At 51.7% G+C, this 14539-nt stretch overlaps 1 protein-coding gene across 1 annotated transcript in view; it reads right to left on the bottom strand.

The window, feature by feature from the left end:
- The window catches only part of CDH23 (cadherin-related 23), a 223734-nt gene that overhangs the window by 88096 nt on the left and 121099 nt on the right, over nt 1–14539 (bottom strand). The window contains exons 10-11 of the mRNA XM_009894006.1: nt 7445–7557; nt 5223–5411 (exon numbers count right to left, since the gene is read on the bottom strand). Coding sequence (XP_009892308.1) covers nt 5223–5411; nt 7445–7557 — 302 coding nt within the window. The remainder of the gene's footprint in view (nt 1–5222; nt 5412–7444; nt 7558–14539) is intronic.

Below are 14539 nucleotides of genomic sequence, written 5' to 3'. Positions count from 1 at the left end.
CTCTACCCTAGCTCAGCTGCAGTTTGCTTTTCCAAAATGGAGGAGAGCCCTGCCTTTCTGAAGCACAAAATCCAACCCGACTCCGGCTTTCCTCCCAGCCACTTTCTAGGCACGGGCTATTACCTACAAAAAGCTGAGGAGCGTTTAATATCCCTCATTCGGGCAAGTTTGCAAAGAATGGAAAACGCTAAGGGTTCAGGAGTGGTGGAGGAGGAAGGGGGGGGAGGGAAAAAAAGGTTGTTTTAATTTTGGGTGTTTTTTTTTTTTTTTTTTAAAAAAGAAGCAATTAGTGCTTCTTTGTACAGCTTGGATACCTTACGCCTGGTTCTAGCTAGTCAGAGACAAATAATGCTTAATCCTTCCTTTGAAAACATAAAGAAAAAGGCATAAAGAGGGTTATTCTCTCCACCCACTTCAAGGCGTTTAACTCCAGCGCTCTGAATAGCCCCTCCGGAGTTGCCCGCCTCTCTCCTGCCACCCAGCACCCATCGCCCACCCAGCACCCAGGCACGACACCATCGACGACCCATTCCAGGGCTCACTGGGCACGGACACTTGTCCCCTGCGTCCCTACAGACCTCACGAAGGTCGCGGGATGATGCAGGACGCCTGGAGCAAAACGCTCCCCAGCCTTTCCGATCCTCCTCCCTGCGCCCACAGCCATTTTCTCCCCGTCTTTCTGTCCATCCTAAGTGTCAGTCCTTGCCTGCTGCTCCCCCCTTCCCGGAGGAGTTTTCTCCTTCCCCGTTCTCCCCAGGTTATCTGCTGAATTCCACACACGCCTGCACAGACGGGATCAATCCGAGGCTGCCTCGCCTTCAGCTTATCTCTGCTCCAAATGATTGATTTTCCCTCTTTAAGGGTAATTTGCTGGTGAATTCCATGTATTGCAAAAACCCCTGTGAAATCTAATTCAGCCCGACTGGCAGCTGGCACTTTTGGGAGAGAATACTCGAGCGCCGTCAATTCCCCTTTACAGTTCCTTGCTGTGTAGATCATATTTATAGCGCGCGTGTCTGTCATATGCATATATATGCTACGGATGATTCATATATTGCACCTGCACACGCATGGGCACATGCGATATCCCTGCGCGAGTCTCTGATGTAGCTTTATGCACCAAATACCGCGTATCCCCATGGCCTGGATTTTCTTATTTTCTTATTTTTTTTTTTTTTTTTCACATTCCCCATTTGTCTTCCTCAGTATGCTTATTTTGGAGAATTGCTTCAAAGTTATTTTAAAATGTCAGCCCGTCGTACTGGTGCTTTATACAGCCTCTGCCCTTTTCTTCCTCTTCAGTCAACTGTGTCAAGGAAAATCAAGTGAAAGCCACGGCAGAAGAGCTGGTTTCTCCGGCGTGCCCCGGGAAAGCACGCTGCCCTTCCTCTTAATACACCTCCACGTATCTGAGGAATCTCAAAGGAGGGATGCCTGCTCCTCCTGCATAGCCAAACCCTTGCCCTCTCCCTAAAATACCGCATCGAGCCACCGGGCTGTATAATACCAGCATCTCCAGAAAGGATATCCGTGTCCCCCACCTCTGCCAGCCCTGGAGCAGATGAACTTGAGCTAATCGCCCCCCCCCCCCCCAAAATTAACTCAGGTTTATGCCACAGCTGTGGGGGCTCTTGCTCTCAACCTGGAAATTAATCTTCCTGCAAAAGTGGAGAATTTGAGGCTTTAATCTTCTGTCTCACACACGGGATTTATTCATCCCAACTGATCTATCGCAACCTGAGCGAGAGGAGAACCCAACCCCAGTCTGGGACCGTGTATGAATATACATACTTGTCTTCTGTGGTGTCCGGTTGGGTACAGGCTCAGCCTAAATACTGAGACACTTTCACAGATTTTTCACAACCAGCTCTCAAACGGCTTTGGAAAGGTATTCAAGTGGTTTGCTGCCTATCTGGCAAGAGAGAGAAACTCGGCCACCCGGAGGTTCATGCCTTTGTCTTGGTTCACAGAAGGCCGGCTCCGAAACCCCGCGCACCAATTTCTCCTGCGCTCAAGTGTTTTCGATAAGTTGTAGAGAACGCAGAAAGAAAAAAAACAAAACCAAACCAGCACACCCGGTTGAACACCTCTTGGGTGCAGCCTGAATCCAGGTCCAGGGTGATCTCAGCTCAAGCCGGGTGCGTCCTCCTCGAGATGGTGGTCCCCGTCCCACCTCCCACCACTTCAAGCAAGGCCGGGACCACGTTCGAGGGGTGGCAGCTGGGAGTTTGCAAGGGACAGACTCAGAAGGACTGCTTTCTCCTTGGAGGCACCCCGCTTAGGTACCTTTTCTGAAACGTTAATGCCAGCCCAGCTCCAGAAAGGCACTTAAACACAGAGGTAAAATCAAGCGCGTGCTTTCAAGCGCAGTCTTGTGTGTCACGTAAATACATTTTTAAGTGCTTTGCTGAATCGTTTAATCTAACTCCTTCAAAAAGCAATCATTTAAGTTTGTGCAAAACACACCAGAAGAAAGAAAGGCCAAAAAACCCCACCCCCACCATTTAAGAAAGGCCGCGTGGGCCTGGTTACAAAACACCTTCTTGTTCACCGGCCTTGGCAGCCCCTGCGGTGTGTTTTAAGGGCCAGCCCCACGTGACACCCCTTTCTCCAGCTCTACAAAGACACGACCGGGGTGCGATGGCTGGCAGGTTCCTCAAAGCCACCCGATCACCCGGGACCCCTGCATGGGGCAAGGTTCAGCTGTGGGCTGCTCCATCCAAGGAGGACCTCAACGAGAGTGAGGGTTGAAGGAACAGCGTCAAAATTTGCTGGAGGGGCCAGAAGGCGGGCTGGATGGTTTGGCTCAAGAAAGAAACCGACCTGCCAAGGGGCTCTCCCAGGACATAATGACATGGGTTGGGAGGCAGGAGACAACACTGAAGCAAAATGATCTTCCCCAAGACTCTAGCTTTGATTTCACGTGTCTCTATCCGTCTGCTCTCGCGTATTTATTTAACTGCTCTCCCTGGAGACGTGTACAATTCTCTTCTTGTTTTCCTTTGCCCCTTACACAAATGAATTGTGTCATCTCCAACGTGAAGGCCGCGTTGGTGAAATAGCTTCTGTCAGCCACGTCTTCAGTCACATCCCTGCCTGAAGACCTCCGTCCGCCCGGTCCCATCTCTCCATCCCTGCACCCACAGGGAGCCAAGAGAGCCCAGTGCCATCCAGATGGTTTGTAACAGCCTTGCAGCTCTCATGATGCACACTTGAGCATCCAAAAATCACCATCAGGCAACTCCCTTCCCTTTCTCTAAGTTTTTTTACCGAAAGTTTTGGGGGGTCTCTGGACTTCTATAAACTCAGTGCCCAGGAAGCAGTGCTAGAAGAAGCCTGGCGGCAGATGCAGTCCCACTTCTCTCTCATACGTATCTTTTTCACCACCTGGGTATCCTCCCCAATTTTTTTTTCCGCCCCCCCAAAGCGCTACCTTGACGGTTAATCCAGCTGCAAGCATCCACGAGGGGAAATAAGAAAGATCCACCGCAGGATAATGCAAAAAAAATCCAAGCCCTGAACACTCAATTGCTTATAACTTTCCTCCCTCCAGATATTCCAAGACATCAGCTCTCCCGTGGTTCTTATCAGTGAAAATAATGCTACGGTCAAAGCAATTCATACTAATATGATGGTCTCCAAAGACGTGTACAGTAAAACTCCCTCAGACTCCCTTAGCAGAAGAGGTCCTCTCTCAGCAGTTTTAAAAATCTCAGCCAATTCTTTTGGGGAAATCTCAGGAAGTTAAAGAAATACACCAAAAGAATGAGTCTATTTTTTGCCGGCGCCATCGGGAAGGCAAGGCTATTTTTTATTCTCCCGCTTTAAAATTAGCAAGGCTGAAAAGTGAATTCTTGAATGGGAGTCACTCCAGTAAAATGAGCTTTTAACCAGAAATAATGACAGATCCTTCATCCTTCTGGCACAAACAGAAGTGTTACAATGCCCTTCAAGAACGGATCTGCTGACATCTCTCAGAAAGCACGACAGCGGCTCTATTCAGAAACTATCCTAAGCATCTGTCATATCCATATCTTCTTTATTAGCAATTGACATTTTCAAGAAAAAACAGTCTCTTTATCTGCTTAATAGCTCATCTGCACCTCTTCAGGCTGAACTCATAACTCTCGGATGGTGACATCATGTCACAAGTAGATCATTAGTTCTGTGTCATAATCACTTCATATGAAAAAAAATGGGATTTCTGGGTGGCTTTATGAGACATGGTGAACTCCACCCAGGGCTGGGGAAAAGCAAATCCATCATTTTGGCCAGCAAAGGCCTCTTAGAAGGTGCACATTTTAATCAACCCACTGGGTTTTTGAGGTCGGGGAGAGATGTTCCCTTTCGTATTCCTCCGTGTCATCACATCGTTTCCCCTGAAGCATCAGGGGAAACATCCTGATGATGCCATTTATTCTGACAAACCCCTCTCCCCACGTCTCTCGCTCAGCCTGAAGAGGAACAGGGATGGCAGGAGTAGCCAGAGCCTTTCTGAGGGACTTTGGAAAGTTCACCATGAGGTGTCAGCACTTGTTTGAAGCAGACACCAGGCAGCGTGGCGGGGTTGGGAGGGTACCGGCGCACAGAAGCAGCCAGACGTGAACTGCACAAGTCAAATAATCAGAGTAATTGAAGGCTTCAAGCCCAGGGCTGGAAAACACGCTGCAATCCCTACATGGCACGGACCGGCGCGTAATAAATAGGAGCTCCGTTAACATGAGGGAGGAACAAGCTTCCAACGCTCCCGGCTCGTTTGCAGTGATGGGTTGGTATCCCACTCCCTCCACGCCTCCTCCAGCCCCAAAAGCTAGAGAGTATCTCTCGCCTCCTCCCCTGACAGCAGCAGGGGCAGAGAGCCCGGAGGTCCTTTCTTTCCCTTCCCTGGTGGATCCTCCGAGAGCCCGGCAGAAAACCTCCTCCCTTTCTAAAACAGACTGGCCCGACAAGAGCCCTCGGAAGTGAGCAGGAATCAGCATGCAGCACAATCCTATTTTCTGGCTCTCGGTGGCCGCACCATCCTCACCTCGCTGAAGCACATGCCGTGCCTGCGCTCCACGGACCCGGCGAGCAGGGCAAGGGCAGCAGCGAGAGCCAAAAAATGGCTATCAGGACATAGACGCACACCTCATCACGGCTTAATCGGTGACTTATCCTTCCCCGCACCCCCCAAAACCACACCAGTGCTACCCTACAGGGGATGGAGGGAAGGGATACCTCACCTCATCTTTGTCCTGCACCTGGATGAAGAGGGGAAGGGCAAAGCCCACCTGGGCCAGCTCCGGGATGGCCACGCTGTACTCCGAGCTGTTAAACTCGGGCGCGTTGTCGTTGATGTCAATGACTAGGATGTTGAAGGTGGTGGTGACAGAGGCGTTGGAAGGCGTGCGGTCATCGTTCAGCTCTGTCCCCTGCGAGGAGAGAAGACACCAGGGCAGCTTTTATTTTTCAAAGAACAAACGTAAGAGCGCGCATGCCATGATTAGAGCCTCCTGCAGCTTTTGCCTCCTCCACTTTGCCAAGGAAGGATGCTCATCTGGCTCTGCTGTCGCCCCTCAACCTTGAGCACCTTTCCACACCGCTGACCCGTTAAGACACTCAGATGTTGACCCAGCTCTTCCATCAACCACGCTCGAGACCCAGAGCACTCCTGCAAACCTGCTCCCTTCCCAGAGGTTTAACGTTTCCCTTGGGGTGGCTCTGGCCAAGTTCTCACTTGGCCCTATCACGCAACAGGTTCTCAGGACTCAAAGTCACACAAAGGGACAAGTAGGCGATTTCCCTGCCGCAAGCATTTAAACCAAAATATTGCCTTGTGAGATGTCGGGCACAGTCCTCATAATAAGGAAAGCCACAATGGAGCAAAGAGCACTCCTGTTTTCTTCTCTGCCATCTCCTGAGGTGGGACCAGGAGCAGGGAGCTAACCAAGGGACAGAAAGCTAGGGCAACACAAGAATCACAGAAAAACAAGATTTAGACCTTAAAATAGGTTTGGCAACGTGTGTCTAAACACAGAGCTGAGTCATGACTCCGTATCACACCTCTGTCTCAAAAAGGACTTAAATTTTGCTTTCCCAAAAGGAAAGATTGCAGATTCGATTGCCAGAGAAGCAAGAAACAGCCTTTTCAAGCAAAGTCCCTCCTCTTGTCCTTTGGATAATCTTTGCTTTTGCTGTGGGCACAGAAAAGCAGCGCTGCCACGACCCGCACGGCTCATTGCTATTCACCGCTTCTGCACACCCCAGCAGAACAGGCTGATCCCAACAAGGAGCGATCCAGCTGTATTTTCACTGCGTGCTCCAGGACGAGAGTGGCAGAGAACACTTTGGGGCTGGGGGATGAGGGTCGCAGAGAGTTTGGCATTTGCAGGAGGCGGCGAAGTTTGTGGGGAGAGGAAATTAAAATAATAATAATAATGATGATTAAAAAAAAAAAATCTGTCGGCTCAACAGAATATAGTTGGAACTCCATTATCATGCAGGCAGGAAAACGGGCAAGTTTTCAGGTTCACAAACCTTTCCAAGATTAAACAGATATTTTTGTCCCTATTAAAAAAAACAGGCAATCCTCCCTCTCTCACTGTCTACTGAATTTAAACTCTAAAAGCCCAAACCAAGAGATACCAGGGGTGGACGCGGAGCTCTTCCCTGTGCATAAGGCCCCACACAGTATGACCCGTGCCTGGGACCCCGAGGGGTAATTTCTTGTCCCCTTCACCCCCCTCCCGACAAAGCACTGCGCTTGCCTAAACGAGAAGGCGACGCCGCTGCCCTCCCAATCAATGACCCTTCCTACAACGCTGATTTTTCCCCACCCCGGCCCGGCAGAATCTATACTTCTAAATGTGTTTCCAACCAGCTGCCCAGCTTGGTATTGATTTTAATTACAGTGCTGCGAGTGGAGCCGGGGAACCGCTTCTCAGGTGGGGTTGGTGGGGCTGCAAGATCACGCTCCAGTGCCTTTTCTCGACGAGACAACTTTCAGCATCGCTCCCTCCCCACGCCGGGCAGAGGCAGACGCCGCCCTGTCACACCGCTGCCCGCCAACGTGACAAAATATTCCTGTTTTTTTTTGGGGGGGGAGGAAAGGTGGGAAATAGGCACAAGTGGACCCAAATCAGATACCTGAAGGTAGGCGGTGCTATTTGCTTGTGCATCGGCTTGCTGCCAGCAGGTACAACCGCCGGGACAACTCGTTGGAGGCACCAAAAATGACCTTATACATCCATATAGAGGCAACCACGTTTTGGACCACCACAAAAGGAGGCTGGCTTAAACATCTTGCTTGGCTCGGCCGGGGAACAGCAGCTCACATCTCTGGATGCCCACAGGAACATCTACCCAGGTTTGTGTCTCCACCTGGAAGGAGTTGTCCCCAGGCAGGGTGTCCTCCCCACCCCGTCCCGCTCTGCTGGCACGTCTCATGGATGGAGGGGGATCTCACCTTCACCGTGAGGACGAACCCAGCGCTATAGAAGGGGTTTTCCCGGTCCAGCGGCCCATTCAAGGTTAAGGCTCCGCTGATGTAGTCCAGTGCGAAGATGCTGTTGGTGTTACCTGAGAAAAAGAACGGGCAGCGTGAGCGCCAGCAGCTGGTACAGCCCATGCCAAAAAAACCCCCCTCCAGCGGGAGGACACGAGCCTCTTCCCCTGCCAGCCTCCACGCACGAGTGGCCGCCGGTGCTTGGGAGAGAGGTTTTGCGGAGCGGACCCGCCGCCAGGTCAGGAGCTCCAAGCTGGGCACAAGGCCGCAGTGTGCTCCGCGAACCCCATGCCTTATCTCAACACGCTTTAAAAATGGTCTGTAATGGTCCCCTCCCTCCTCTCACCCACCCCCGGCTCAGGGCTCAACACGACCCTTTCCTTCCAACAGCCCGTAAAAGTCGGGAATGGGGCAAGCAGCTGAAGGATTTCGGTTATTAAAATATGCAACAATGCAGCCAAAAACCAGCGCCGAGTCCGGGTGCTCCCCTCTGAACAACCGCCTGCCTTCGCAGGGCACCGTGTCCCCGGGGCGGGCACAGCCTCTCTCTTAAAAATACAAGAGTTAAGGGACCGCAGTCCAGCTTAATCGGAGGAAGGCGCAGGCGGACCAAGCTCACAAGTAATTCTCCACGTAACAAGCAGCAGTTTAACGGTGGGGCCTCTTGCCAGAGGATGCTGAGGATGATGGAAGTCCACATGTATTCAAGGAGAGACCGGGGAGGTTAATGAAAGAAAAAGCTATCAAATGACAGAGAAGCCACATGCAGCTGAGGCATTTTCTTAGCTGGATGTATTTGGTGCCAGAGAGAGTATTAGGGTAAGTACTATAGGCACTTGTCCTGCTTTTATGCTCTTGCCAGATGTGCTGACCACATGCAGCTGCCTCGTTTTCCTCTCTCTGAGCCCAATTGGGCCTCTGTGCTGGTCCTTGTGTGCAGGTAACCATGACAGGGTGCCATGGAGGGCTGTGCCGCCTCCACCGAGCATCCTATCCTGCGCCTGACTCCTCCTCTGGAATTAGATACCCAGGGAGAATTAAGACAACGCTTGAGTCTCACAGCCAGCAGATGCTAAGAAGACGAATGTCCCGCGCAGGGAATGCCCTCGGGACGGTCCCAGGTGCTTTCTCTGTCGGGCAGACAAAAGCAAGCAGTTGGTACGTGGAGCCTGGGATACCTGATGCCGGCCCGACACACGACCGGAGGAGGCTGCTGAATTAGTGATGCCCGAGGAGGTTATGCGCAGGCAGATGGCCACCCGCACCCTTGCCCTCATCGCCTCACGGAGTGCAGGAAACCTTGACGCAGCCCCAAAAGGGAGCAAGAAAACCCTGCAGGTATATCAGATTCATCCTCGTCAAAAAAAAATAACTCTCAGCATGAACGATACACAGACAACATTCATCATTTCCCTGGAAGGGCGCTGCAAGATGGATCTGCTACGTCAGAAGGTTGTTCCCTATCTCCCAGCATCCACCTCATCCCTGTCTCATCCCCTGGTTTAACCACGGTGGCACCTTTCATGGGGATGGCCAAAGCCTCCGGGTCTTGGCTCTCTTGGGACCACCCCCGGCCTTCACGAGCCGCTAGCTGCCAGCTTCTCCTCTCTCTCCCACAGCCCTAAGTGCCGTAACACCTTTCTCCCCCGTTACCGAGCCTTTACATCTTCCTCTCAGCCCTCATGCCTCCCATTTCTGTCCTTGGTCCTCTCTTCTCTCCATCCGAAATGGCCCATTGACTGCTAGCCAGCTTAATGAACTGATGCGCGGCTGCTTAAATTATTAGTAGGAGCCTTGGGGTTTTTTTTTAAATCTAACTTTTTTTCGCCGCCATAGGTGAAGATCTCTAGTCCTCTCCCTTGGACGATTCCTCTCTTTTCATCTTGACTTCCCACCTTTGCTCTGTAATTTACGGCTGTGACTCTTTAGGAGCCTTCTCCCGATACCGGGTTTGAAGGACACGCCACGAGATATATCGAATTGTGCTGCGAGGCATTTAAAGGCTCCAGGATGCCATGTTGCCATGGTAAAGTTTATGCATCAGGGCTATCTTGGTACACTCCCCCTAATATAAAGCGTAATAAAATACCTTTTTAATCACAAAATGCTGTTCTGCTCACAGCAATCTGTAAACGTGGGGACCAAAAGATTTTAGTGGAAATAGGTCAATGGGGCAGGAATTTGACACAAAGGACTAACCGCAGCATTGAGCGCCGTGTCCTGACAATGGTTATGTGTTTCGTATTTGCCCACAGTCGTTTTTTTTGAAGGAGAGACGAATAAATTAGGGACCCGGATACCCTCCCCAGGCTGCACATCAGAGGCTTTTCTCTCGCTCAGCCTCCCCAACCCCGCTCAGATGGCAGATACGCGTCTGACGCCCTCCGGGGCGCCTGCCTTCGAGCAGGGAATTGCTGGGTTTGCAAATTAGCCTCAGAAGGGAAAGTTGCCTCAGAAGGAAAAGAGGTGTCTCCAAACCCAATCGCCTCAGAGGCCTCTCATAATTTCCTCTACAATGCCTCTCCAACCACCGCTTCGTTATTCCTCTGACCCCGCTGAAGTACTCGCACGGCCGAACAATGCGCGTTCCCCCGAGATGCTTTCTTTGCGAAAATCTCTCTAATCATCTTCACATGTCTTCGCTTTCCTCAGAGCGAGGGAAAGAAAAAAAAAAAAAAAACCCTAGGTGGGGGATAAGCAGCCAGTTTTGTCTTTCCCTCCCCACCTCTGCGTAATTTCTCCTCTCCGCCTGGTTCTCTCCCGTTATCTCTCCATCAGCGTCCTGACCCAGGACGAAGCCAAGCGCGGGTTATGCGCAGCTTAGTCCGCAGGTGGCGGTGCGGGCGGCCACACCGGCTGATGGCTTTCAACCCATCTGTCTGTTCCACCGCTCTCCCGGCACTTGCTCCATCGTGGTCTATGCCCATGGTAGCCTCGGAGCCAGGTGGACACCCTTGCTGCCCCAACGCTCCGGTCGATGGCTTGTGTGGCCAGTGGCCAGCGCTGCCTGCCAGGCGTGCCAACGGAGCAAACCGGAGTTTGCTCTTTGCTGGCTTTGAAGCAACACCACAATGCACCGATGTGAGATGGAGAACACAGAGGGGATGAAGAACCTTTGCAGGGTTGTCAAACCCCGTCCCGATCACCAGATAATCCTGTTTCTTGGGGGATGCAGAACGGCGCAGACCTTTCCATCTCCAAGTTTGCACTCTGCTAACGGTTTTAATGACGCAGACAGGAACTATTGTGGTCGCACTTGACATGGAAGCAAAGTGACCATCAGAAAAGTGTCCCTGCTGCCCCCCCTCCTCCGTGTCCCCCCCTCCCATGCTCTCCCATGAGCAGTGCTGACGTTGTGGCACACACAACCTTCTGCTCCGCATCCACCAGGCAATGAAAGGATCACTCAGCTTGGCTCAGGAGTCACCAGCTGCTGGACACGTCCCTGCTTGAGCCATCCATTGCCTAGTCCGAGGTCTGGTCCGAGCCACCAAAGCGTTTCTAGATGGAGACTTCATTTCCATGCCCCTGGTATGAGAAAGGAACGCAAGACCACCGTCCAGTTTCTGCTAAAGAAGGGCTTAAGTACCTTCCACCTCTTCCCCACCCAAAGATGTGGCACGTTCACAGAGAACCAGGCAACCCAGCTCTGTTGCATGGAGCAGGCAAAGCTGAGGAATAAATAGGTCTTCCATCAGGCAAGGGAGGAGAGATCTGCTTTCGAGTGCTGGGAAAGCAAAGATGGCTTTAAGGAAAGCAGAAGACAAACGTGAATCTACCTAGGAGGTAGCGTGCCCTGGAGAAGGACACCTCAGGGGAAGGCAGGCTCTGCTTCCACCTCTCTGCTACTGCTGCAAATCCATGGAGCTGGACATGGCACAAGGCGGGAGACAGCAGGAGGGACCGGGAGAGAGACCCAGGGCAGGAATCAGGGATGGGGCATGAATTAAATGATGGGAAGGAAAAGCTTGGGCAGCGACAAGGGAGCGCAGAGAGAAGAAAAGCAAAGCAGACATTGTTTTTAAATACTCCGAGAGAGAGGAAAGGTGAGAACAAAAAAAAACCAACCAAAAAATGAACTTTGGGACAGCAATACGAATGCTCTCACCTGGCAGGGAACAGGCTGGCTTGGGACGTACAAGCCCAGCTTCTTGTCACGACGCGGGTAAAAGGAGAAGGAAAACATTCCCATCCCTCTTGTCCCTGTGAGGGTACAGGGACAGAAGCGGCTCCTACATCCACCGTGGCCGGGGCTGGGTTGGGAGCGACAGGATGGATCGCAGCAGCCCGTTGGCAGTGTTTTTCCAGGCTCATTGAGGAACGGATGGTGGCATAGGCATCATTTTTGGAGCAACACTGCTATAACGAGGGGTTTTATAGATGGAGGCCGTAATGTTTAATTGCCCTCAGCCAACGCTCTCACAGTTTAAAAAGGCCATTAAAAACATTGGCTCAAAGCCAGGGAAAAAAAAAAAGAAAGAATAAAAAAGACATTGATGTCTCGTCCTCCCTCCCTACCCCTTTGGCCTCTGAGCATCGTTCAAACCTGTAGAAGAGCGAGATGCAGCTATCGCCCAGCTCTAGCAAAGAGCTGCCTGTCAGGCAGGGGAAGCCGATTCCCCCATGCAGGAGAATTTTCCCCCCCTTAACCCCCCTCTCCGACCACGAAGGGCCATTTGTATCAGGGAGCCGCATCCTCGAAAGGCCCCGGGCTTGCTGAGCCGCTGGAACTTGGTGCGGTTGACTTTCATGAGATGTGAAAGGGGAACCCATCACACACCTTGCGCCGGATAATTTATTAATCAAAATGTGCTCCGTCAGGGCTCCTCAGCACCGAAATAGATGCTGTTGGATGTGGTTCATAGAGTCAGCAACAGACACAGTTATCATCGTATAAATAGCCCGTCAGCTGCCGTGACCACCTCGCTGCTCTTCACCTTGAGTTTTTGCCCCTGTGCGATATACGCAGGGAAGCACGCTGGGGCGGTTCCCTTGCCCCACACTTAAATTCAAAGGGAATGACTTATTTCCAAAGGAAAAGGGGTTATTACAACCCGAGCTTTATTTCCTCGCTCCGCGTGAAATCAAGATGCTCTAGAAAACCAGTGCTCGTTTCTCCTGCTCTGCACTTTGGTTTCTTCTTCGCTCCCGGAGGACACAGCTACTCTCTTTGGGACAACCGATCCAACCCCAAAGCTGTGTGCCGGCACTCCTCCGCACACGCCTGCTCTGCAAACCGGCATTTTTAGTCTCTTCCCCAAAAGATTTAATTGCCTGTTCTAGCACAACCAGCAGAATTTCTGATCTTGCAGAGCCACAAAAGAAGCTGGGATTAAATGCTCGCGCGGTTCCCTTCTATTTTTTTTTGAGCTGAACGTACAGTACATGAAAATAAAAGGAGAGATTTATCACCTGAGGTGCGATCCCCCTCCCGAAACCCCCAGGAGCTGTGGCTGGGTACCAGAGAGGAGAACAGAGCCCAGCAGAGTTTCAATGTTCCTGCTCCGAGCGTAATTCATCACACGAAAGGATGCTGGGTCTTGGACCACAACCACCATTCACCCCCCCACCCCCCGGCAACGTCATCTAAAATGCTGTCGGTGGCTCGAAGGGAAGGCAAACCACCAGCACAGCCTGGCTTGGCTTTTTACCTTTCCTCTTTCCATGAATCTATCCCCTAAAACCTGCTACGGGAGGAGCAGCCAACAGCTGGGTCGTGAGTCAAGAGAGCAGAGCAAGGCGGGGAGAACTGCCGTAAATGTTTATTTCCCTCGTTTCTGCGAATGCAACAATTTAACCCTCCACCTGAGGATTTGGCTCCTAATAAACAAGGCGCAGGAGGTGCATTCCTGGAGAGAACGGGCCGGTCTGGAGCAGCGGGTGCAGAAGATGCTCTCACACCGCAGCCAAAGGATGCGTACACATCAAATCGGCACTTTCTTAATGACTACCGTACCTGTGCTGGAGTTAGAGACCCGCAAATCACCTCTCCTGCCTCTCCCACGGCAATAGGAAGACTCCTCAGGAGAACACGAAAGTAGTACGCTGTAAGATGCCTAGTAACAAAGCCTGAATCAGCTTTTACCATAAACCCCCCCATCTCCAGGCTCAACGCCCTTTCAGAAAATCTTCCGCTAAAACCCATCTCGGAACGGGCCGTTTTCTCCAGCCCCGACACGGAGGGAGACAGCGCAGCTTCACCCTTTCCCGGTGGCTGCCAACATCTCCAACACACGTTAAATGCCAGGAAGTTAAATAAACAAAGAAAACCACACATCTCTTTCCTATTTGCACATAAATGGGAATGTATAGTCTTAATTACCGAAGGCAATTTGCTGGGGGACCACCTGCCACGCAAACCATCATCCCAACCGTCTCCGTTTCCAGCGGTTTCTGGATTACCGGGGAGCCAAAGCAAGACGCCAATGTGACGGCGAAGCATCGTAGGCGGGGGGGAGAAAGCGGGGGACCACCCCAGCCAAGACAAGAGGGGCCGTGGCCGCGGCCACCATCTCTGCTTCGTGCTGCCTCATCCCCTCGCATTGGCAGGGTGGAAAAACAGCCTTTGATGGATAACTCGGTGAGAGGCGCTTTTCCACCCATCAGCGTGTCCTCCTACAGAAATGTTCTGCTGTGATGACTGCCTTTAAATCACGCTGGAAGGCCCTCCCAGCGGGTGTAATTTATGAGGACTTTAACACCCTAGTAGTTCGCCGAGCGATCCGAACAGGGTGGGGGGGGAAAGCCGGCGGGATGTACGCCAACCGGCAACGAGAATATTAAAACCAGCAAGTCCTGTTTCCGAGGATCCTCCCTGATGTCCGGTTTAAGGGACTCAGGGAAAGGGTCCTCCTTGCCTTTTTTACAAACTCAGGTGAAAATACGAAGGGAGGTGTCAGCAGCTGAGCCCTTTTTGGCCACTTAACCTTACCTCAAAGCTTTGCGCCGCACTTTCAGAAGGAAGGCAGTGAGGGGCTCCAGACCTGTTAAGACCATGCGAAACGTGTTCTGAGCGCTACTATGCTGATTTTTACATATATATATATATATATATGG

The sequence above is a fragment of the Charadrius vociferus genome, unplaced genomic scaffold (assembly GCF_000708025.1).
Source record: "Charadrius vociferus isolate BGI_N301 unplaced genomic scaffold, ASM70802v2 scaffold611, whole genome shotgun sequence".
NCBI lineage: Eukaryota > Metazoa > Chordata > Aves > Charadriiformes > Charadriidae > Charadrius > Charadrius vociferus.
This window is presented reverse-complemented; position numbering and strand designations above follow the sequence as displayed.